The 26554-nt window shown below is 41.0% G+C and overlaps 1 protein-coding gene and 1 long non-coding RNA gene across 2 annotated transcripts; one reads left to right on the forward strand and one right to left on the reverse strand.

Annotated features, from left to right (window-relative positions):
• Positions 1-66: 66 nt before the first annotated feature.
• On the reverse strand, positions 67-22205 carry PCF11 (PCF11 cleavage and polyadenylation factor subunit). The gene is made up of 16 exons (XM_080568702.1): positions 20641-22205; positions 15574-15699; positions 13114-13302; positions 12517-12708; positions 10572-11674; positions 10118-10307; positions 9380-10022; positions 7851-9292; positions 6456-6543; positions 5637-5756; positions 4968-5073; positions 4154-4337; positions 3543-3698; positions 2436-2528; positions 1771-1806; positions 67-1164 (listed from the first exon to the last, which is right to left on the reverse strand). The coding sequence occupies exons 1-16, from the start codon at positions 20827-20829 to the stop codon at positions 955-957; spliced, it is 5067 nt and encodes a 1688-aa protein (XP_080424828.1). The 5' UTR covers positions 20830-22205; the 3' UTR covers positions 67-954.
• LOC308183172 lies at positions 20628-26256 on the forward strand. The gene is made up of 2 exons (XR_013942322.1): positions 20628-20766; positions 25678-26256. It is a non-coding gene; the product is annotated as an uncharacterized lncRNA (long non-coding RNA).
• The last annotated feature ends 298 nt before the right edge of the window (positions 26257-26554 follow it).

The following is a 26554-nucleotide window of genomic DNA, read 5'->3' on the forward strand; positions in this document are numbered from 1 at the left end:
TTTGCAATCCCACAACCATGCCAGCCACACAAACCCATTACTGAAAGGAAGAGATTTACACAAATATATGCTTAATTTTATTTATTACATTTAAGAAATATTAACATCTCAGGATATCTGGTTTACCATCTAAGTCCAGTCATAAGCAACAAAAAAAAATGTTAACCATTTTTCAAATGAGCATTCTTACATTCGTTTCCCCCTGTAATGTAAAGAAAAGTTTGTTCAGCTGTATTAAATTCTTATGTGTGACTAACGGAAAAAAAAAATCATTAAAATGTCTCAGCTACCAGGCATCCTGGTTTGTTAATTGTTTGTTGGCACTTGTGTTCACAATCAAGCACTCTGGTTCCTTTGTTAAATTTTCCCCTTCTACCCAGAACTGTCTTTTTGGTTATTTTTTAATTTTATTTTTAATATCTGGATATGTAAGTTTGTTCAGGTAAGTTTAAAAAGAAAAATATAGGGTTGTGTCTTGAGAAGTTCCTGCATCGCTTCCCTTGATAACCCACCTATGAGATAATTGAAGGAAGTTACTTGCTTTCATTTTTCTGAATCTTATTCAGCAAGAGGTCTAAAACAAAGGTCTTTTTAATTCCATTTAAACTGAAAAAAGTACAGAAACACTGTCTTCATTTGATGGTGTGCATAAACATTACACTCCATATATAGCAAAAATATCTTTTATTTATAATTTACATTTCCACAAGTGAAAATTGTACATTTTTACATATACAATTTCATTCCATTAAATTTTCACGCATCTACAGAACTTTCACACAATGACACCTGAAACTGTGCAGGCAGTAAGAAATTCAAATACAAAAATGTATTTATTAACCAAACAGTAGCTAAGGCCCTGCCTCAGCTGAATGTTTTTATTTCATATAAAAAGTATTTGCCTTCCAGAGATAACACAGCAGCTTTTCTGTAAAAAAACATACCTTAGTTTATTTAAATAGACTCATCAGGTTCTGTTTTAATATCTGTAGATGCAGGTGTGCTCTCTTCTGCACAGGCAGTAGGGGTGTCATCAGGTTCTTCTTTGACTTTAGGCGAGTCACAGGACTCTTGTGTTTCTTGTTTAACAATGTTCAACATAATATTTAGAGGATTTTCTACAGGAGTCTTGCTGGGAGATGGTGTGCAATCAAATGATGATGTCTGCAAAACAAACGTTAACATAGCATTACCACATCATTAAAATAGCCACTTTTAAATCCTTTTCCCTTTTAGTCTTTCCTGAAATGCAAACATGTTGACAGTAAAGCACTCAAAATCCAAAATTTTACTTTATCAAGATTCGTATAAAGCAAGTTTACTATTTAATAGCGTTACTTTTTCACAATTACTTTGAAAATGTGTCATCCACGTAGCAATGAAATGCTTAACACATTACCATAAAATATTCCCATCTCTCCACAAATGAACTGTACTCCCAAATCATTAAAAATTTAACACACACTATAACACCCACTTACTCCTTTTTTGCAAATTCCTAAGACTATGCATGTTACTCAATAAATTCATGATGTGTTTTCAAATAATGTTTTTGCTTTAGTCATGTACGACACACAACCTGTTATGATACATCACTATGAAAAATGTATCTTAGCAACTTCTGTATTACAAACTTGCCGTGCCCAGGGCCTTTGAATCTTTGTCTGGTCAAATGCAATAGAAAGATGGATTTTGAAGACATCTGCTCCCTGTAAAGTCAATGAACAAACTGAAAGCAAAATGCTTCAAAAATAAGAAGGATTCACTTACGTTTTGGTAGTCTTCATAACAAGATGGATGGTAAATCTGGAAAAGAAGAATTATACACTTAAATACATAAGACTATAGTAGGTGCACAGGTCATGAACAGAACAGTAAATTATGTATCCTACAATTCCTCTAGAACAACAACGTTACAAAGTAGGCAAAGTATGGTGTCAAATGTAACTAGGCAACTATCTTTAGGAAAAGTTATCAGACAAAAAGCCTGGTAAGTATAGGAAATCATATGTGGATAGCTATATATAGAAAGAACTGAACGAATATCTACACCATATATATAAACATTTGCACAATCACAGAATGGTTGAGGTTGGAAGGGACCTCTGGGTCCATCTGGTCCAACCCCTCTGGCAGAGGGGAAGGATCACCTTCATTTTTCTTTTAGCAGAGCAGTGTATGAAGGAAGCATAGCGAGCCTATACTAACAGTACCAGGACTTCAAGCATTTCCAAAGGTTGAGGTATTTATGTACTTGAAAGTCAGGAAAACTATCAGGGGAATCCTTCAGGAGAGACAGATCACAATGCTGTCTCACTTTCTAGCTATAAATCTTCAGCTGAGTTTTGTTGTTGCTTTTAACTAGGATGTGGGGAGCACAGGTTGGTTTTTGTTTAAAATATCAACAAGTATCACATGTAATAAAATCAGATTACCTTTTCATCTACTCGTATGGCATTCTTTAGGTGCCACTCTTCCTCTTCCTCGTCCCAATATTGTTCAAATTGCTCTTGGCAAATTTCACAGCTCTGAAAAGTTTTTCAAGTAACAGATATATGATGTTATTGAAATAAAACACATGAATTTCAGGAACTTCACATTTAACAGCTAAATAATGCTCTTTTAAATTAAGATAACTATAGTAGACTAAAAGATGGTTTTTCCTCTACATTTCAAAAGTTTAGAAAATATCGATAAAAACTGAGTACAGTTTGTAAATTTAGCAACAATCATCTGACCTTGAACGTTGTTGTCATTTGAGAAAGGCAAGCTTTGCCCATTCAACTAGAAACTCTCTACAAAACACATTAACAATCTAATGCTGTGTTACTCCCAGGTAACACAATCCAGTACAGGGATTTAGGTAAAACAATCCAGTATGGAGATTTTTTTTTTATGGCATCATCTTCACTTTTCCCCATAACTCAACTTTTGAGTTTCAAGTTAAGAGGGAGAACTCTTACATGAAGTATTAACACCTTTAATACTTCTGTGTAAAATACATAAGTCAACTCCGAGAACAAGCACAAGTACCTTTTAAAACAAAGGCCTTTTAAAAATTAAAGCAAAGGCCTATATGACTCACTAGCTAGTTTCTTATAGGTTTACCATATAAAAACATTTAATTACTTAACTATCGTGTCTACCTAAATACAAACCTGCTGGTTGTTTAAGTCAGAAGATTCAGATAGTTCTTTGTCCTAACACCTAATGTCCTAATGCCTACCTTCTAATGAAAAAAATGTGTAAATATAGCAAAAATCCAGTAAAAAACATTGTTTGAATCACAAGGGATCGTTTCCAACTCACTCAAATTACTCCCCCCTATGGAAGCATTCAGTAAATTGACATGCTTTCCCCATTTTGATTTCACTAAAAAGACTGCATGCCAATAGGCATGTAAGTTTTTGTACTACTGGTTATTAATGCTATCTGCCACACACACAAATGCAACACCTATGAAGTGACTGCACACTGATCCAAAACCAAGACTTCAGTCTACTTTATTGCCCATAGGGTAATACAGACAAGCTGAAACTTACTTCAACTGCTCCAGCTGGTCCAGCAGGGACACTCTGAAACTCTTTCTCTTTTGCAGCTTCTTGTGTCTTGAGCACAACTTCTTCATGGGCTTTTTCAAAAAATTGGCTTTTTGCACGTTCCTCTAGATCAGCTATTTCTTCAAATTCGATCCAATCCTAAGGAAAAGTTTTCATTCACACTCAGACACTTAAGAATAGTCAGAAATATTTAAAACAGAATTAAGGGAAAGAAAAGAAAAATGACATCCCAGAAGTACCTTATTTAGAACATATTACTTCATTGAAACTGAAATGTTTCTCGCATGCAGCAGAGTGCATGTTTTCCAATAATGCTACACTACTCAGAAAACCTTTTCCTTCTATTTCTATTCCATTCTCAGTGCAACCAAAGCAGTACCAACAGCTTCCAGCTGCTTATTGTTCATCATATAATTGCCTTTTGTGTTCTGACAGGCATTTATACAAACTGCTTGAAATACCAAATACAACATTGTTTACCATAGGAAAAATCCTGTGAGAATGTAATTTCAACTGCAATCCTAAAGTACATACATAAAATATAACACTGAATCCAGCCTTTAATGTATTAAGACACATGCTGCATAACTTACCGTTAAACTGTAGTACCACCTTCTGTGCGTAATTTTTCTGCTAACGTCTTTTTCTGTGCGGTTCTGGCGATAATGCCAATCTAAATGATCGGCATAAACATCTGTCTGTGAAGTAGTAAATCTCATTCCACACGAGTAACACTGAATTCCAGTGTATAGTCGATTAATAACACTATCATAACGCCTACAAAAAGGGGAAAAAAAGTTAACATCTTTATGAAAAGAAACAGGAAGTTTATCAGGAAGTTGATTTGCAGAACTGCACAAGCAGAAGAAAAGCATGAATCTACTGTAAGGTTAAGGCATGCAACATAGTTAATTATTCCTGATTTTCATAACAGTCATTTGAAAACATCTGAATAGGCTCATATGAACTATCCATAAGAAACTCGGTACTGTTAGTAGTGTCATACCTACTAACTTCATCACCTAATAGCACACAAAATGGTAACACTAGCATTTGGCTCAGCTTTGCAAACTACCACAAAGGTAGCAAACTTAGGAGTAACAAAGTAACACTGACTTCATTTTGTATCACAGCCTTGCTGCTTAAATGACAACATCCCAATGTGGATAAAGGGAAGTTTTCTGTCATTCATTTTCCCTCTTTTTCCTTCCTGAAGTTCTCCAAGACTAACAACAATCAAGAACTGCACATCCTTAGTCATGAAGTAACAATCAAAAATTGCAGGTCCTCTTAGTCAAAAAGTGGCATAACATCTTTTAAAAGCTCTCAACTGTCTTGGATTCCACTATTTATATACTTCCATGCCATTATTCTTACTGCAGTGTAAGCTCATGCTACTATACGCACTGTCTGAGTTCTTCAACTGTAAAGTTCGTGAGGTCTGGGACATCTTGATCACTCTGGTCATCCTCCTCCTCTTCAGCAGCTGGCTGGGCTGATGTTTCGTTCACTTCTAAAAAGAATAAAGGCAAGTGCATCAAAATTTCAGTACATTTTAAGAAAGAAGTAAGGTGCTGATGAACCTTCTTTTTGTTTTATCTGAATATTAATAAATACGATCTGAGTATGCTAAGTTGGAAGTGCATAATAATAGCTGAGTCAGTCTCATATTGTAACATCATTAAAAAAGCACAGAACACAGTACACTACTACTCATTTCCATTTAGGAAAACAGTATTTCAGCTAAGCTTTCAACATTAAATTTCAATATTCAGATGAAAGTATTTCAGAAACTGACAAGAATCCGATTATAATCAAGAACAAGTTACTGAGGCAGGGCACCAAAACCACAACTGGCTGCTCTAAATAGCTTAAGCATACACATCAAGTAATACAAGTAATATACATTTTAAAAAGTTAGTAATTCACTTTCGCATGCACCAAATCCTTTCCCACAAAGCTCAGTTCAAGAAAAAAAAAAAAGAGGATGCAAGAACTCACAGGAAGTTCTCACACTTAGCTTTACAATTCAGCTATGTATAACCCACGTAGTTAGAACATAATGGATCTACATACGTGCTGAAGTGGAATCCGTTTTTGACAGTTTGAGAATTCCTGTTGACAACAGCTTAGCAAACAATTCATTGACATCAAGCTGGCCAAGGTGGTTATCAGGATATGAATGTGGAAGGCCTCCTAGAGAAAAACATCAACATTCAATGATAACGATCAAGAATTTACTTCAACTTCTATCAGCACATTTGACAGCACACTATTCCTTCTGTCTCCTGTTACTTCCGTTTTTTTATTTCAAACTATTTATCCACTGTTTGCTTTATATCTAGTTTTTTGACTTACTTCTTCCCTTTCAACAACTTCCTTTGTAACGTAAGTTTTTTGAAGTGCTCTCTATGCTCTCAGCCTTGTAAAGAGACTTCTACTGGATACTGCTTGTTGAAACACAGTATTTTCTCATTTTATCCTTAAATATTTCACCAGGACCAACATACTTCAATTATTTATGACTTGTTGCAAGATTTTTACTAACCAATTCATACACTCAGAATGTTTATACAGCCTGGCAAATGCAAGCCAGACCTACAAACTGGTACCTTTCTGCCATCAAAAAAGCAGACCAAAATCTTGTTCTGCTTTGTTTTAGCACAACTACATACCAAAGCCATGTGGTTAATGAAAAACTAATGAAAGCCTTCACTGTTTGAGGGAAACCCCTAACAAGATTACTCCAAAAACAACATCTACTGCCACCTCACTGGGGTTTCCTTTAGTCCACACAGGCCTAGTACACCACCACAATACAGAAAGCTCATTTTGTGTGTCCACTAGCAAACAGAACAGTCTGAAAGAAACAAAAGGAAGCTAACTGTTTGGTACCTGCAGGGTTCTGAACAAAGCTTCCAGGATTTGGCAAATACTGTTGACCTTGTCCATAAGGTCCTGGCTGAGCAGACATGAGCGAAACCTGTAAAAGTAAACATTTAAGCATTCTTTGCATTGTAATTTATTTTTTTTTTAAAGCAATGATAATTTCTACAAATTTCTCGATAACATTATAAATATTAAAATCCTCCCATTAGTGAACTATGTTAATTTGGTATTGAAGGGTCCACAAATGGCTAAGTAACCTTTCCATTGTTTTCATGTCCCATCAGAAAAATAAAAATCAGAAAATTTATTCATTTTTCCTAATATTTAAATGAAAGAAAAAAACACCTTCTCTTCTTTCTGCTTATCCAGCCTTTAAACATGTTTTCCAAGCCCAGTAATTCAAGTTGATCCTTTTCACCAAAACAGAGCTCATCAGAAAAGTTAAACTGGTAAACATCTATCAACAAAGGGCACTATTATTTTTTCTATAATTGAAATAGTATCCACTGTATGAAATGCATTCTGAAGATTGCAGCAACCCAGCTGCAGCAAACTACATACATGAAAATATTTTTAGAGTGAGATTGTAATTTTTTTTTTTCTCAAATTGCTTTCTGGATTTACTAAAAAAAGGTTTACATTGATTAAAATTTGATCCTGTTTGAGGTTAGCAGGACACATCACCTGCTTTTGCTCAATCAGTTAACTCTTCATGTTCAGTTATACCCCAAATGAAAAACGCTCTCTAAAATCTGCAATCTACTGGAAGAAATGTTATCATTTTGATTGATGTATAGTTATTTTCTCCTTTTGAAGAAAGCATTACCAACTGGCAATAGCAAAGACAACTAAACTCAAAGCACGCCGATGCCAAGATAATTTTCCAAAAACTGTATTTAACAATGTCTGCATCTTTCTCAGTTCCCCCAAATTATGTGTGTCTGTTACTACTGTCTTGTCACCTGTACTAAAATCTCCAAAAAGACAATAAGATTATTTCTGGTCCATCCTAATTCTATATCTCTTTAGAAAAATTAATCATTTATATTCACTTATATCTTCAGTCATGATTTATAGAGCTGGCCCTATTCAAGTTTAGTGAAAATGCCAGGCTTTCAATTACCTAATTTGTTTTCAAACTAAAAATGCTAATTTCAGTTATACTCTCACCTACAAAATGATTAGATCTATTAATTTCTTTTTTAAAAAATCTTAAAATAACAGTGCATGCCCTTCTTGAATCATCCAGACGCTACGTGATATGGATGACATTTTAAGTCTGAAACCGTCTCCCAGTGCACCAGCTCTTCAAAAAAATTATGTTTTTAGAGAAAGTAAAACTGCTAATTGTCTACACAAAAATACTTCTGCAAGCAAACTATTTACAGCAATAATTCTTACCTGATTACTTCCCACTGCCATACTATTGAAGTTTCCATATTGAGGACCCTGAAGATTTTTTTCATCAAAATAATGTCCAGATGCTCTCAATGAAAAATTCTGTGCTCCTGGGCCAGCTGGCCCATTGAAATTTGGTCCTGGCGAGCCATCAAATATGTCAGGCCTCTGGAATTGCATCCCATGAGATGGTCCATTGTAGCCCTGGCTGGGATGATCAACAAACGGACCACCTTGTCCGTATGGCGACATTTCTAATCTTGAGGCAGGATGGTTAGCTACATTTTCGAACCTTGCACCTTGAAGGCCAAGGGGCAGGTCAAACCTTGAGGCTGGCTGGTGAGGACCATCAAATCTTTGAGGTATGGCTGTATCAAATCGTGGCTGTCCCTGCTGGCCAGGTGCCCTTTCAAATCTTGGGCCAGGCTGTCCGTGAATTCCATCAAATCTTTGCAAAAGAGATAGCTGTCCAGGCTGACCATCGAATCCAGCATGACAGCCATCGAATCTTGGACCCGTCCGTCCCAGAGGACCATCAAATCTAAGTCCACCAGCTCCCTGGTGTACTGGTCCGTCAATCAACCTAGGACCTACACCTGGTGGTCCATGTGGCCCCTCAAATCTGAGCCCGCCCCCTGATGGTCCATGTGGCCCCATAGGCTGCCCATGTGGCCCCTCAAATCTGAGGCCACCTCCAGGTTGACCATGGGGCCCCAATGGCTGTAAATGTGGCCCCTCAAACCTGAGACCACCCCCTGGTTGACCATGAGGCCCCAAGGGCTGACCGTGGGGTCCCTCAAACCTGAGACCACCCCCAGGTTGACCTCGAGGCCCCAGAGGTTGACCATGAGGCCCCTCAAACCTGAGACCACCTGAAGGCTGACCACGGGGTCCGTCAAACCTGAGACCAACTCCAGGTCCTTCAAATCTAGGACCACCTACAGGCTGGCCTGCAGGCCCCTCAAAGCGCAAAGGCCCAAGAGGTCCCTCAAACCTCAGTGGACCTCCTCCTCCAACCTGTCCTGGGGGTCCTTCAAATCTGAGAGCCCCTGCCAGCTGCCCTGGCGGCCCTTCAAATCTTAGGGCTCCCGCTCCCCCTGCCCCCGCCAGTGGTCCATCGAACTGTGATGCACCCGCTCCGACCAACGGCCCCTCAAATCTCAGAGCAGCCTGTCCAGGTGGCCCATCGATTCGAGAATTTGAACCAGCAGCAGGACCATCAACAAAAGGACTTCCTGGTCCATCTACTCCAACCCTTGCAGCAGGTTGTCTAGGTGAGCCATCAAATAGAGGTCTGTCTTCCATTAGTGCACTTATTCTCTGCTTGGCTTCAATGCCTCCAAATCTCGATCCTGGACTTTCTGGAAATGGTGCTTTCTCCGGATCCTCATACCTAGCTCTTTTGAAACGCTCACTGAATGGTGATCTTGGTTCCTCTCGAACACCTGAAAAAAAAATAAAAGCAACATATAACCACCCACCAAAGCGTTGCAATTATTTAACATCTGTAAAATAAGGCAAAAAAAATGTACCAGCTTGCCCGAGAAGCTGTCTTTCTTCACGATTATCAAATCTGCAGATTGCATCACCATCTATTTTCTGGAACTCCGGTGTGCCTTTTCCCTGTTGCCTGAGAGCATCTCTAAATTCCTCTGATTCTCCCCAGCTGTCATAAGGATCGAAGGTTTTAGAACCTCTTGCTCCTTTGGTAGCATTTTGTTCCTCCAGTCTCCGTCGACTCTCAAGCGGTGAAAGGTTATCAGGAAAAGGTCTCTTAGTGCCACTTACAGGAGAATGCCTCCTAGATCTTTCTCCAAATGGCTCTTTTCTGTCAAACTGTACTCCACGCTTCGCTTTTGCTTGCTCACATTCTATTCCAGAAAGCAACGCATCGGGTAGATGATAATCCAAAATATCGTCGGGATCCAACAGATCAAGCCTTGATAATGAATGCTGGACTTGGGTTCTTTTTAATTTAGCTTTGTGTTCGTAGTATGTTAATTCTGCATCAGATAGAAGAGGTTTCTTTTTCAAAACACATTTCTCCTCTGTAGGGCTATCCCACACATTACATCTGTGCTTCCCTTCCTGGTACTGGAACAGCTGTCGAATCTGATGAGCTACCATGAGGAATTCATCTTGAGTTATTTCACCAGATGCTAAGCGATCATTGGCCTGGAACATAAAGTTGAAGTTTAGATTTCTAAAAAGAAAAGAAAAGCACACCTACATCCAGGACACTACTACAAAGACAAGCTAATCAGTATTACCTTTTTAAGTAATTCTCTCTTGCTTGCAGATGTCAATTCTTTGGGAATTTGTAAATTGGCATCCACACTTAACCTGTGCTGCTGCTTTGGTGCTCGGGGTGATAAAATTCCTTTAGCAGCAGGCCAGTTTTCCCGGTGTCTTTGGTGAGGAGATTTACCAAGTGCTTGGTGTTCTTCACTCTGCTGCGAGCTGAAAACAGAACATATTTAAAATATAAATTATTTCTTTATTCAGGACATACCTGTTACACCCTTATTAGAACTGATCATGGCAAAACACAATCATCTTAGAATCTAAGTAGGCATAATTTCTCTATTTAACTACAAATAAGGTAAGAAACTTCATCAACAATTTTTGACAATTTGAACATCTCACGGAATCTGACTACACTGAAGTCAGCAGTAGAATTTCCACTGACTTCAGATATAACCTGTTTAAAAGATGGTAACTTACTTTTTATTTTCTTCCCAACCAGATTTCCACCTCTTGCCTGCTTTGGATCCCTGCCAGTTTTCTGCATTCTCCTTTGGATCGGGAGAAGCTTTTGCAGAATGCTGACTTGCTGTTTCTTGAGGCCTGTCTTCTTGGGCTTTTTTCACTCTCCGTGGATCTCGCACCTCTTGTTTCACATTCCGCTTATTAGAATTCCTTTCATCTCTTGCTGCCTGTGTGGCTTCTTCAACGTGAGACTGCTTAGGACCTATCTGACGCATCTTTCCAATTTTAGGAGTTGACGAAGTGGGAGATAAGCTTCTGAGTCTTCTTTTGGGTGATCTCCTCTCTCTTCTTTTTGGAGAATGTGTAGATGGTGACCGTGACTTAGGAGAGCGTGATCGTGACCGTTTTCTGTTACTTGATCTCCCTTGTTTTCCACCCTGTTTTTCTGATTCTTCTGTAGGTGTGTCTTGTTTTTGAACAACACCATTAATTACTTTATTTCTGCTGCCTACTGGTCTATGTTCACACGTCTTATGTTCCTCTTTTTCTTTTTTCTCTATATTTCTCCTCTTCTCTTTCACCTCATCGCCCTCTGGCTTTTCTTGAAGATGTCTTTTCAGTCTTGGATCCCGTTTACTGATTTCAGATACTTTTGTGCTTTCACTTTCCTGGTTTTTAGTATCTTTAGTATTGGGTAACTTGTTTTTCAAAGGAGATGGTGATTTAGATTTTGCTTCTGACTGATCAAGATCTTTCTTCTGCATTTTTTCACCTGCTTTCAATTTCTCTTGCTTTGTGGAGTTTTGTTTTTCAGCCTGTGATGTTTTGCTTGCCTTGGTATCAGACTGACTGGTTGTGTTTGGTGGAAATTCTTTCCTATGAGATTGATCTTTAGCATGAGAAGAATGTTGAGCCATCCTATTAAGTCGAGGATCCCTATTTACTATTTTGACATCATGAAGTGGAGGACTTGGGGATGGTTTGATTTTTTCAGATTGCACAGAAGTCTGATGAGGTGGTTTAACTGTCATATGAGGTGCCTGAGACACATGTGGCTTGGAAGGTGCTGGAACTGAAGCTATAGTAGATGATCCTTGCTGAACACTAAGAGAAACAGCCTGAAATAGGGGGAAAAAAACAGCATTAACCTGCATGATACAACTCCTACCCAGAGATACTCATGTTCTGACTTGAAAACAAAACTATAAATAGAAAACACTTGTAGTTATATAAGGTTCAGCCATTTAACTGAAAATGACCAATTAATTGCTAATCACAGACATTAAAATAATGCAGCACCTTCAGAAAAGATCAAGTTATAACGCAAAATCAATGCAACATCAATGCTGCAAAATACGTAACCTAAACACGTTCTCATTACAGCATTATTTTTTCTATATATTCGACATATTCATGACAACTAAACTGACAAATATCTGATTTTTATCCCCTACACTTCTAAGATGTTTATTTTCTATCATCAACAGTTAAAACTGGAAGACTTTCTATTATGAATGTAAAACAATACGACTTAACCGCCACCTTCAGATGTTGGCATTAAACCAAACTGACCCTGTGAGGAAACTGCCTTTGTATTGCTAACAATCAGGATTCCTTGTTCTATAAAGAAATGCTACTCTTTTTCAAAGCAAATATATTTGAAAAAGCCTGTCTTGTGGTGAACCACAGGAAGGGGTGAAAAACTAGGATCATAGGCACACATTATTTTGGAGAGAAGTTAGTAACAAAACACAAAAGCTTCTTTTAAACCTGTTTTGAGTGCAATTCTTGCAATTTGTAGGTAGCAAATATTGGTCTAGAACACCAGAACAAGTTGCACTGCTCTAGTCCTAAAAGAGCGACACTTCTCTGACATAATTTACTGCAGTTACCTGTATAGCTAAGGTACTATCCAAAAGTGAGACCCAACTATGGACATTTCATCAACTACCCTACTCACCAGCTGTGCTTTAGTCTGTTCCAGCTCCAGCTCTAATTTTTTTTGCTGAAGTTCTAACAACTGTTTTTGCTTTGCAAGCAATTGCTGCCTTATCAGTTGCTCCTGTGTCAAATTCTTTTGTATTTCAGGAACAGCTGGAGGAGTAGAGGCACCAGAAGTGACAGCAGAGGTAGGTGCAGTAGATTCCTCTGGCTAAAAACAAAGATAAGAACAAAGTTACACACAAAATCTTAATGGAATCAGCTAACTATCTCCTCTAACTGTTATGGTGACCCAACACTGGGACTTTGTTTAACAGTTACAAATTGCATTTCTAATGCAAAATATAAAACATTTTAAAACTTTTGCTCCATTAGAATTTGCCCACTGTGACAGGATTAATATGCTATTTAATATATCAATGTTCAGAAATCTAGGATTCAGTTTTGAAATACAAAAAACAAACCCATCAAATATTCTTAGTTAGGAAATTGCTCTTACCTGTCTACAAAGATCAGATGCTTCATTCTTAATATACTAAATTGTCAAAAAACAGCACACAAACAATGAAAACTACATATGTTACCACGTGTTCATACAGTAGGAATAAAAACTTACCGATTTATTTAAAAACTTAGGATTCACATGGATGCTAGAAGTATTCACATTTGGGGGCAGAGGTTTAATTGGCCAAGCAGGATCTAATGAGTTGACTCTGACATCAAGGGCATATAGTTTCTTCAAAGGAAAAATATCATCCCATGTGGAGCGTAATTTAAATAAACTTTTCCTAGTATTTTCATCCACCTAAAACAATAAAACAATTCTATGGCTTGTTAAGTTAATATAAAACAACTTCTAAAACTTTTCTGTAGAACTTAAAGCTTCATTTGTTTAATATTCTTATCAATTTTATCGTTTTAACACCATGAACTGGCTATACAGAACTTATAAGCAAAGCAGACTTTTACATCTACACCAACAGAATCAGTAACAGAAACTCAGATGTGGAATTGTCATTTCAAGGCCATTTGAAGGTTTTATTGTGTATTACCATTCTCTGAGAATTTTCTTTCAACTTTTCCATTACCAAAATTCTCACTTTACTTGGCCAATTTCTGTGAAAAAGAAAATACAGTAACAAAAATATCGAAAGGCAGCAGCCTCTGAGACGATACATTATTCAAGTGTTTGTGCTGAATGGCATAGAGCAATGGCAAACAAGTCAGAGAACAATGAATTTTCTGAACAGAAAAGGTGTTTTGTTCAGCTGTTTAATCACTGAAGGTTTTTTTTTTTCCTAACAAATCCAACAAAATGTATGTTAGCTAAAATGAATTCAACCATATTTCAGGTCTAATTTTGCAGTTGAACTATCTGTGAGCCACAAATTAAGCATATTTGCAGTACTGCCTCCCATTTTTTCTCTCTTTACAACTAGATTGAATCATCTCATGACAGGCAAGTCAGAAACTCACATTAAAGCAAAATTCTGTTCATCTCATAACTCAAGTAGTTAATTTAAATAAATTTAAAACATTTGAGGACAAAAGCTGTCCTACTGTGAATAATCTAACTCAATCATGAAGCATTGACCCTGGAGACCCTTTTTTGCTACAGTTTTATGTTAAGATGTTACAGCAAGACATACTGTCCAGAAGTTCAGAAAGTTCAGAGGTTCTTTGAAGAGGGAGGGTGGCAGGAACTCCAACAAAAATAATTCATAATTAGCTACTGGGGAGTGGGATGGTGCATCTATGCAATTTTCAATGAGTGGGTACGAAGCTGACCATGAAAGGTGCTGTAGTGACTGAGCAAGTTTCTGACTTTGTTACGTGTTTAAAGATACCTCAGTGACCATTTACTGGTAAACAAATGCTTTTAACAATGTCAGTGACTAGAATTCCATCTTGCAATACCATCAATTAAGTTATCTGAAGTGACTGCTACTTTACACAATTAATACAAATTCAATAGTTCTAGTTAGCTTAGTAGACAGTTACGCTACCAAACTCTGGAAAATCAGTTATTATCAGTTATTATCCAGAGCTTCAGCTGCCAGAAGTTTAAATGCAACTCAGTGAAGAACACAATCTAATACTGGAAAAACAAGTGAATGTCTACCTATCTACTCTACACACAGGAGTTTAAATTTTCTGTGGTCATTATTACAATCTGTTCCTTATTTAGCCATGCACTATACATGTGAAAACCATATAGAAAACATACTAGGATCACAGATCCTCACTGGTATGTAAAGATAAATATGCAAAGCTCCACTCATCTCATTCATATGAGACGCTACTTTCTCAGAGTATACAGGATACCACAGAAGTTAACCCTTCATTTCAGATCCAACATAAAGCCGTTCAAGTCCAATCTTTCAAAAAATGGACTTGGATTTGCCTTTCTCACTGAAGAATAAGCACAATTTACTTTTCTGTGGTTAAAAACTGAGAGAAAAAAAATGTGGCAGTTGAATGAAATTAAAACATATTTGTAATGTAACAGCAATACACTCTTATGACCTTCTCCCCCACATACATATATTTGAATCACAGACCACCAAGAGAGTATCAGGTGTTAGTGATATTCTTCATAGTTTAAGCACTCGTTTTGTACATCAAAAATTATGTGCGTCAGACAAATCTAACTACAGGAGAGGGAAGAAAGCTCTGAGAAATCTCTACAAAACTGATTCTCAGTATACTCCTGACATAAAGGCTATTTACTATCTTAAAAAAAAAATCAACAATTCACAATTAATTGGTCTGTATATTACAAAAAGTCCATCCAGGTAACAGTAACCAAAAAAATTAGTAATACCTTGCCTGGATAGAAAAATTACAGAAGTTTAGGAACCAAATTAAGTAAGACTTTATATTTTTGGCTAACTTAACTTACACACTTGACAACAACAGGAATACCCATCCACATTATAGATACATACTGAGATTTATAAAAACCAATTAATTCTTATGGTTTACCACCCAAGAAAACCCAAAACTGAAAGCATGTGTTTATTTTACCAGGAACAATTTTGCTTAGAATACAGAACTTTTCTGAAAGTGTATATACCTTTTCAAATACACAAATAAATGTTGCAACTAGGTTTTTAGTAAATGCAGTAAGATACTCTCTTCCCACATTCTTGACAATGGAATCCATAAGGTACATAACAGGGAGCTTCTCTGATGCAGGAGCCTGGAGTAATAAGAAGAAACTGAGAAGTTTAGTACAACAAAACATACTTTAAGCTATTTAAATAAAGGGATTACCAATCCCAGAAATACAGACCTCTCATTTTGGTTGCCACTATAAACACCAAGGGATTTGCTTGGGATTTTTTGTTTGTACAAAAACTTAATTTGGAAAATCAATACTCAGTTCATAGTACAATGCAGTGGGTCTATCACAGAAAAAAAGGAACACCTTAGGTTATTCTGTTTGTGTCTCAAAGCTTTGGGGAAAAAAAAAAAGAAAAAAGAAAAAAGAAGCCCACAAGACAGCATTACTGCTACCGTACCGAGTGTAACCTTTCAAAACCCACTTGAGAAAGTAAGTTAGCAGGAAACCATCATTAGCACTTCAAGGAACTTCTAAAAATCGTTTATAATTCAGACCTCCTGAATGCTTGTTTTTCGGGATTTCACAGAACACAAATCAGACTTCTGGCAAACAGCCCAAATTAGTGAACTTCTGCAGCCGTAGATTATATGTAGAGTATCACAGTCTTTTTATATACTACACGCAGAATAGGTCGCAACTATTGCATTGTAATCCAAACGAACGGAGCAAGGAGTCCCATTTTCTCTTGGCACTTGTAGATAGTGACAGTCAGGTTTTCAGTTAGATGTGCAGTTAGAACAAAGTTCTAAATCCAGACAAAACTCAATCATCAAGTCGACCCGGCAAAGACACAGAGAAGCTCAGGAACTGCAACCACAATTTTCACAGATGGGAGTCTTCATATTCTGGACACATCTTTGCTACAAGAGGCAGCTTGGTTTTTTTTTTGTTTGTTTGTTTGGTTTGGTTTGTTTGTTTGTTTTTAAATCCACATTCAAGCCTTGTAGCAAGTTTGTGCGTTAGAAGTGTGGTGACGCTGGACTGCTACAGCAACTTCTAATGTACACCAAGCACCACTGGCCCAAATCAAGGTGTTTTTAATGCCCACCACGGGCTTTCACAAGCAGAAGGCACAGCAAAGTTCCAGAAAGCACCAGCAAGTACACAGACTTGTTGAAGAGGACAATGTGAAAGACAACACCACAAGCTGCACGTCGACCGCGATCCCCTTAGAGGAGCATCCACTCATAATAACTTTTAAGTCCCATTCACCATCCGGTAAACTCAGGATAAAACCAGAATAACTTCACCGCTCATTTTAAACAGGACGGGCTACCCTGTTAACGCCTTACTTCACAGCCCCATTGTCCAGACAAGTGTGTGGAAGTGCTCTTGCTTTACAATTCTTCCTTCCCCATTAAGGTGGTTCACAGAAGGGCAATAGTACTTTTATATGGGTAAATCACATTGTTTCCTCACCCTTAAGTGTGTATTAATTCACCATGGCCTGAAACTTACATCGGAAAGGTCGGTTTCTTGTTAACTGGGGGGGAGGGGATCACTGCCTCTGAGCATACCGAAAACCGTAATAGGCAGGTGATATTTTTTGGATATGGAACGAACGAAAAGTGCAGTTAAGCTACCTAAAACTAATTGTGGTACATTAAAATATTTTACAGCACTTGGTATTACCTGAGAGCTGAGCACACTGACTTAATACTGAGCCGTAAACAAGCTAATATGCAAGTGGTTAGAATAAGGGCATCTCTCTAGTCTCAACGCTCCAACCCTGGATGTAAAACTACTTAATATTAAAATGTCCGGGAAATACTGGTTTCTTCTTTAATTCAGCCTACACAATGGCACATTAAAAACACTAAGTTCTGAGTGCCTTCCTTTATTAAAAAAAATGACAGTGCACAGTTTCTGACTTTCAAAGTCAGCTTTTAGGGAAACAAAGAGCTGTCTCAGCAGCACCAATGCCCAAGAGCTACTGGCATAGTACACCATATTCTTCCATTTCACCAGCGTTTGGAAGTAGCTCACTACCCTCCGCTAAGTTTAAAGTTTGAAACGCCGGGGCATCCATTTAGCAGCAAAGGCACTGTGGCAAGTTTAACTGTCACCTTCATTACGCATCAGACTGTTTAAAAGCAATCATACAGGGAAAGACTGTAATCTAGTAAGGACGCCTACTTCAAAATATGACACAGAATCACAAGTTCAGCAGCGTATCCTGCTTCAAAGATAAGCTATTCGGGTGTTACATTTTAAGAACCAGGACTTAAATATGCTTGGAATACTTAAGCCTTCACTTCTGGAAATGTTTATTATGTCAAGCTATCTAGCACACATTCCAATAACCACACAAGGGAGTCCCAGATTTGAATGTATTTTGTTTTCAGGCGATCTACACAGCATCCCCTAGCAAGAAAGAGACCCACATGACGCTAACCAAAAGGCAGGGAGGCTCCACATAACCACCGGAACACAGAAGAATGCTAACTCTGTGTTTCTCAGCTTAATATTAAAAACTGCATCACATAATTCCCACTGTTCTTTCAAAAAATGTATGAAAGCTATTGTTGGAAATGTGTGGCTTTTTTTATTAGTTTCCTCAAAAGTTTCAACCTTAAAAAAAATCATATCTGGTAATTGAACCCCGAGTCACAAACTTGTGAAAAAAATTGTTTAAAAAACAACCTTGTATACAAAATGGGTCTTGGAAACAAATTCTGCACTATACAATGGTAAATAAAAAGACAAATACATATTTCACACTTTTTATTTACAAATTTTATAATACCAGTCACACATTTCAGAACCATTTATTAAATTGTAAAGCAGACCACTCAAGTTTTACACTAAACAAACTGTCTCCAGGCAACACTTTTTAAAAGTGGCTTAGTAAAGGAGATCACTTTCCCAAAAACAACTAAGAACTTGCCTTGAATAAACCACAGTCACAAACAGTAACTAGGCAAAACTAACCATTGATACAGGATTTAAGACATCTTTAAAAAACACACTTCAGGGCAGACTCTAAATCACCCAGAAATGAAGAAATTTGACAGCATTGATATTATCACAAGTTACGTTATATACATCCACTGCCCTTTAGGAGATATAATGGTGAGATCTATTAGATTGAGGTCACCTCCCCAAGGAATGGCAAAACTTGGCCACTGGCAGCATTTAAAACTAGACTGGAAGAGGTCTGTGGAACACTAAAGAGCCATCCTGCATTGATAGAAAGACAGATTAAATAACTTAAGAGATCCTTCCCTCCCCATCGTTAGATAGTACAATTCTCACCATTATAAACCATGATTTAAAGCCAAAAGGAAAAAAAGCCTACGAACAACTGATATCAGAGGGAGCAAGGGAAACAACGGGGGAGGGGTGACTGGCAGGAATCGGGACGGGACTGAAAGAAGATCGCTTTTCTTATAAAAAGGTCCTGGTAAAAAGGTGCGGCAAACCCCCATCCATGTGCTGTGGCTGACTGATGTCAGCAACTGCCTGGGTTGGGCTCAGAGGGAGCCTCCTCTTTCCCTTCTTTTTATATCATGTGCCTTTCAGACGCCATGTTAGGATCCTACAGGCTGCTGCAGTTTCTACAGTCAGGGAGAATTACTTCTTCCCTATCCTCGACCGATAAACTTCTCTAGCCAAGATGAATTAGATCCACACACAACACTAGCTTTTACTCAAGGCACAGATCACCTGAAATCCAAACAGGTTATCCCCAAGCCCACGTAATTTTCTCTAAGCAGGTAGAGCAAAACAACCCCCATCACCACCACACGCAGACTTCTCTACCCAGAGCAGATGATCACCTTTCACCCACAAACTTTTCTGACAGATTAGTGTCGGGTCTCCCCCCGCCCCCCGCCAATTAATATCCCACAGGGACCACACTGGGAAAATAACCTTATCTTCTGAACTATAATATACTTAAATGTACTTTATACTTAAAATGATGCTTAAAGTATTACTTAATCGTTAAATTTAGTCCTTCTAAAGCGGACAACTGCCGTGCTGCAAACTCCATCTTATTTCCGTTCCTTCGAACTACCCAGAAAATAAAAAAAAAAAACAACTCCACAATATCCCCCAGCCAGGCCCTCCCTATAGATCGCGGTACTCATCTAAGGGTAGAAAATCGCTTAAATGCAACGCTTGGGGACTACAACACCAGCTTCGAGACGCTCAACACTGGCTCCGGGGAAGGGGGAAAACCCAGCGAGGAGGGCGAGGTGCTGCTGCCCAGTCACTGCCGGGCCGCCATGTTGTGCTGCCTGCTATTTATTTCCACGGGGCTCCTCCACTCGCCAGCCACGCTTTGCCCTTTTTTTTTTTATTCTCTCCCCCCCTTTCCCCCCCCCCAGCGGCTTTTGGTGGGGGCGAGTCCCAAACCCTCCCCCCTGCTACCGACACCCCTCCTCTGCGGCTGGGTGCTGGGGGAGCCCTTCCCCTCCCTCGAGTCCCCTGCTCCCTATGGTTTTTCATTGGGAAGGGGGGGGGGGGAGGTGGGGTTGGGGAGGGGTTGGGGGAAGCAGCAGCCTTATTGAAGCCCCGCGGTGTTTAGGACGAGCTCCCGTGCTCCCTGACCCCGCCTGAGCCCCGCTCCCCTCCGCCCCCTGCTCTCCCGGCAGCGACCCCAAACTCCTGACCCTCTCCCCAATAATAAATAAATAAATGAAAACCTCTGGGCTTCCTGTTTTCGGGGAAAGCCGTGCCCTCTCTGCTCACCCCTGGCTAGCCCACCCCTCTCCCTGTTTGCCTGCGAGCCCCCAGCCCAACCGCCCCCACCCCACCACCAGCCTTCCTCAGCCCCTCCTCCGCCCCCCCTTTCTCCTGCCCTAATTCCCCTCCTTCAGGCCCTCATCTCCCCCCTTTTCGCCTCCTCCCGGTCAGCTTCACCCCTCCACCCCTCCTCGGGCCGTCTCCCCCACGCCCTTTTCCTTTCCCCCCCCCTCCACCCTCCCCGAGGCCGCCCCTAACCCGCAGCCCCGGGCCGGCTTATCCCCCCAGCAGTATAGGTAGGAGTAGGAGTCGGTGGAATATAAAAACCTTGGCGATTTGCGCCTCGATCAGGGAGACGATGTCCTTGGCGAAGGGCACGTTCTCCTCAGCCAGGATGGTCAGCATGTTGATGTGCGGCTTGCTGTTGAACGTCAGGTCTTCCAGCGACGACTGGTAATCGCGACACGCGTCCTCCCGGGCCTCGCTGCTACCAGCGCTGCCCTCCGGGGCCGACATGTTCCTCCGACCGGGGCGCCCCGACCCCCACCGACCGACAGCCCCCTCCCCGCGATCTCCCCCCTTTCTTTTCCTTTTTTTTTTTTTTTTATGCTGCCGCCGCCTCCGCCGCCGAGCGATGCCGCCCCCCCCGCCGCTGCCGCTGGGCTTCCTCTACCGCATCCTTCGGGCCGCGGCTCCCTCCAGCCGCCGGCGCTGCTTGAGGTGCTCGTGCCGGTGCCGCGGGTGCCGCCGCGCCTCCGGTCGGTCGGCCGGCCGCCGGCTCAGTCCGGGCGCTCACAAAATGGCGGCGGCGGCTACGGCCCGCGGACCTCTGCCTCCAACCGTTGCGTCATGTGAAATTGCGCTGAGGGGAAAGGGGCCGGCGGCTTGGAAAGCCCCTTTTGTTCCCTCGCCGCCTCCCGATTGGCTGGCGGATCCCCTGCTCGAGCGCCGATTGGCGTGCCCGGCAGCGCGCCCGCCTTCGGGCGGTTGGGAACGCCTCTTCTCCCCGCTGATTGGTTTCTGCGCTCAAGGCCCGCGCTCGCCCCTGAAGGACGGCTCGCGATTGGCCGCGTTTCCCTATCCCCTTCGCTCCTCACTCGCTAGGCCTTGTCCTCCCGCCTTCCCTTTCCGCCCTCGAGCTCCGATTGGGGCCCCGCGCTCAGTCCCGCCTTTTCCTCCCGACCCTCGGTGCTGATTTGCGCCCCCGGCGAGGCCCCACCCGCGCCGCGCTCACTATTGGCTCATGGTTGCCATAGCAACGCGGCCTACCCGCTGCCGCCCCTGCGGCCTAGGCCCGGGGGAGAGGCCGCGGCCTGGTGGCCCCTCAGGGCCCCGCTCCGCACCCGCCTTGTCCCCTAACGGGGAGCTTGTGGCGATGGAGCCCGGCGGTGTGTGCAGCCACAGAATTCCCTCATCGGGAGGGAGGCAGCGCCCCCTGCTCTGCTCCCAGTCTGCCCTGTGCCTTTTTACCCCCAAAAAACAGGCGTTTAGGTCCTTGTGCCAGTCACTCCAAAAAAACAGGGGTTTAGGTCCTTGTGCCAATCACACCTAAAAACCAGACAGCGTTTAGGTCAGAAATTAGGAGACACTTCTTATTTCAGTTGTCCCACTCAAGGGGTCAACGAGCAGCGTTTGGGGTTTGCAAACTCCAAGGTTTGGAGATAGCAAAACCTGCTCTTTTGTCATGGTACTTGCCCAAAGTTGATAACGCTCGGTTCTTAAGGCCCAGCTCTTCCTTGCCCCCTCTTCACATGTTACTTATTAACTGTGAGGAGCCGTCAGCAGGGCAAAGGAGGCCATGGGCAAATGCTTTGTTAAAATACCCTTGCAAATTAAAGTACACTTGCAAAACGCTCCTGTCACAAAATCGGTTTTATAGGATGTCTGCATGTGCAGCAGAAAGATAGCAAAAATTGAGACTTGGCAGATCTGTGGTAAAAACAGCTGTTTGCCCTTTTATCTCATAAAAAAAACGTATTTTAGTTTCTATCTCAGCGTTCGCATCCTTTTCTGAAAAATGAGACCTTCAAAATGGGGAAGAGGGGGCAGGAAACGCACCGGCGTCTTTAATCTGCCTGTTTAATTGGACGTTCATGTTTGTTCCGGTACACCTCGAAATGCTGTATGTTGCACACACCACTTCTCCTTTGCAGTGTGCCATCGTAAGATCAGAAAATGAAACTCAAGTTTTTGTTTCCGTCCAACTGAAGCTAGGACTTCAAGGCTTTTTCTCGGTGTAAATGTTAGCCAGCTATTTGAAGACACGCTGCCTGTGACAAATATTAATCATGTACCAGGAGTCAAGCCATAATGTAAACTCAGTTTATTTGGCAAAAACAGTATATAGTGTTCAGCTCCTAGGGGAAAAATGTGGGGGTGGGGAAATCGAGCTCCTCCCAAAAGTACTATGTTTGTAAGTTAGAATGCTCCCTCACAATAATTACCGGAGTAAAACCGATAAAACAAGCAAAACTGCTTTGATGAGGATGTCATGTAGACCAAGGCCACCCTCAAAAGCAGATTTGCTGTTTATAAGTCAGCAACCAACGGAGGCTGGTGTGAGGTGAAGCAGTTATCAGCCCTCCGGAGCACACCCCCAGGAGCCCTGAATCCACGCACACCCTGCATGCCTGAGCGCATCCAGTATTTCAGCGTGTTATTAGTTTGTCTTTACTGGTCGTAGGACGCAGCCAGTGGTACCTCCGCGAGGTCTGCCGGCTGTTAGCCCGTGAGGCCCCCATGCTAATGAGTTGTGGGAACACTCCATCCTGCAAGAGATTCGTGGAACAGCTCATTAGGAGCGGCACAGAAACCCATGTTGAGTCTGTCGCTGGGCTGCCTAATGAAAAGTTGCTCATCGCTACAGAAATTGCCATGCCAACAGTAAGGCCAGAGCGTGGATTTATCCTTGGCTGCAAAAGCGTGCTTCATTACCTGCATTTTTGAAACCACCTTCTAAAAGCATATCCCATCACAGCATAGCTTTGCTGAAATCATTCAAAAATGCTTCTGGGACAAATACGTTCCACCTCTTCCTATCCCAGTTGGCATAGATGTTGGTTAAAGTCTTTCTGTACAGATGCAGCAAGAGTTTTTTGCTGGTATACACTCACCAAAAAGCATTTAGAATAAACCTAGTTGTAGCACACCTGACTTGAGAATCACCAGCAACTGATAATTAATCTTACAGGATAGTTGTGATGGTATAGCACTACATCAAAAAACATATCAGCGTAAGTAGCCTTCAAGAATTTATTACATTCCCAAACATCTACAGTTGTGCTTGAAAATGCTTCTCCTTGTGGTTATGCTTGAGCTGAATTTTCCTGGGAAGTTTAATAAAATTCCTTTGAACTGTTTTAGAGCTAGGCAAGTATAGAAAAAAAAAATCTCTAGGCACCTAGAAATGTTCTTCCTGCTTTTATTCTAGTAAAAAAAAAAAAAAAAAAAAAAAGCAACGTTTTTCACATGTTTAGGAAAGAAAAACACGGGTACAAAAGAAACAAACACAGTGTAGATTTTTAAAGATCGTTTTAATGAGATGTAAATTACCTCACTGTACACAGCTGAAGTCCTTTGTTCTCCAGCCGAGATTCACTTAAGGAAGCAGACAGTGTTTCTTTGTGGTTCCTCCCGAAGGGTGAAAAGCTTTACTCTCTCCTCAAGCCTCAGAAGCAGCTCAGCTGTCATAAGCATCACGCTCTTCAGTGCTTCATTCGCACAGCAGTCTCGACTGGAAAGTTTGCCAGCACAGCTACAGTGGAAGAGCTCGTAAAGCCTCCTAGACAGGATCAAATTTAGATCACTACGATACATTGCTATATATTGCTTATATCAAAACAGCAATGGGTGTTTTTTCTTGAAACTACATCTACAGGTTTTTGCCAGCAAACGTATTGATTGTTGAATGTTGTTATAATCCTGGTGTTGCCAAGTCAGCAAAACCTTTAAATATGAACCATGCCTCCAGCCCCTGCCAGTCAGATCACTCCTTGTCCAGGTCACGCAGGACTCATGCAGCTTCTCACACTTTTATTCACGTTTAGAGTTGTACCTTGGTGACCTCTGACCAACTAACCATAAGCTTTTTATAACTGGATTATCTCCTCTTTAGAGCTAAGCGCTCCGGTTGCTCTGGATGCAGAGAGTCCAGTTTTGTTTGTAAGGTCAAACGGTAAAAAATGCTGGAAATGCAGACTCTGGAAAGCACAACAAATTTTTGGCTTGCTCTTATAGTGTCTGGTGGTGGACAGGACTTGACTGGAGATGCATGGTGAAGGAACCATCTGCTAACAGTTCAATACACATGAAATTCTGTGTATTGGAATTTTTCTACAGTGGTTTGTATTTCACAGCCTCAAAAATGAAGACAACATGAATATATTCAGTACCCGACAATTTGATATGTTGATGATTAGGAAAAATTCAAATACTGACTGAAAATATGTTTAGTATGTCTAGACCTGTATGTCTATTCTAACCTGTAGCCAAGCTTTGCAAGACAGTCAGCTTGTAATTTGTAACCTTTTAATTGTGATGGGTTTGACTTTATAGGAGGGCAGGCAGGCTGCAAACAGCAACAAGACAAGATCAAAGGCTAACGATAGGGGAAAAAACTGTTGAATCCACATATCCCTGCCTTTGTCGATCTACACTAAATGAAGTGGCATAAAAACCCAACCTCTGAAACATTTTGGACAATATTATCAAACCCAGTGCCTGGTATGCATACGTAACACCTGGCATTGTGCTGGATAACCACGTCTGTCTTTCTGCCAACTCCAGCTAGCTGGGCTACCTGTAAGAGCCTGACCACAGCAGCTTGCATGGTAAGCAACCGCTTGAGCAGATGCTAAAGACTTTCTGAGTTCCCACAAAGGTTTGTGTAACCTTTCGAAACCCTGTGTTGTCACAGCTGGGTTGTTACCAGTACCTGAGTTAGTCTGAAATGGCATCTTCTTGGGTCTTGGGAGAATGAAGGACTCAAAACCCAGATATATTTTACTTTGGCACTTCTGTGTCATCTGCAGCTACCCAGGCATGTATTTATTACTGTTCTGCACTACCTGTGGCTGCCTGGGTGACATTTTGCTGGGTGAGGTTCTGGGTTGCTACAGAAACTGTCTCTACAGATCCATTCAATCAAGCAAGGCTCTAGTGACAAGACTCGTGCTTTCAGCAGGAACATAAATAATTCACATTTTTGCTGGCCTGCTCTCCTTGCCTTGCCTGCACGCAGACTAATGGCTCCAAGGAAAGCAGCTCTGATTAGCTGGAACACGGAGCTCAGAATTAAAGGTGTATTTACTAAAATGTATTTTCAAAACATTTTGACTCAGAGCCTTTTTTTTTTTTTTATTTTAGGAGAGGAGCAAGATAATCAACAGTTTTTCTGAAAGATAACGGGAGAAGCTCTTCTTTTAACCAGAACTGTCCCTATCGCATCACATCACATGCTTCCAGTTACCCTTTGCTGCAGTACCACAGCCAAGGAGGCAGCTGGTTTCCTGACTGATAAAGCACAGTCACGTGCAGACGATCAGGCCAGTATTTCATCCATCCCCCTCCCAGCTCAGCTTCTGCTCTTCTGATCTGGGAGTTCAGCTCTTCCTCCTGCAGCAACAACCTCCACTTTTACAGCTGGTTTCAATGAATTTGGGATAGATGCCAATGAGCATGGGAGAGTCTGCAGCAGTGTTTGGGCAATCCAAGTTCTCATCCACCTTTTGCAATTCAATCACCTGAGAACCTTGTGAGTAAAATTCATGTAGTGAAATAGTATTTAGGTTGTATTTGTGTTTAATGTGACTGCGGCTAGCTTGGCCTCTGCTAAAATCATGGGCCAACCTTTCTGTTATGTTTCAGTGCCGTCTGATAATAATCACACTCTATGGTATGTAATATGTAATCTCTATAAAAATAATAATAAAAAAAAGTCCGTTAGCTGTTAGATATCATTTGTCATCTTTTGTAGTCAGCTGCGTCTGTTGGAGGTTGCGGGTGCTGGGGGCTGCCACCCAAATGTGCAGCCCCTCCTGCCTTCCCCTTGCTAATCACACCTGCATCTGGCTGTGGGATTTTTTTTTTTTTTTGGCATTTCTGTGCATTGCATCAGTTTTCTAAATGTTGTGAAGTATTTTTTTGTTGTTGTTGTTTCTTTGTTTTGGGGGGAGTGTATCTGCTTTTCCTAGGTCCCCTTTGCAAAATATTTTTAACCTGCCAACTCTGTGGAGCAAACTAT

This window comes from Anser brachyrhynchus (genome assembly GCF_964034855.1).
Source record: "Anser brachyrhynchus genome assembly, chromosome: 1".
Taxonomy (NCBI): domain Eukaryota; kingdom Metazoa; phylum Chordata; class Aves; order Anseriformes; family Anatidae; genus Anser; species Anser brachyrhynchus.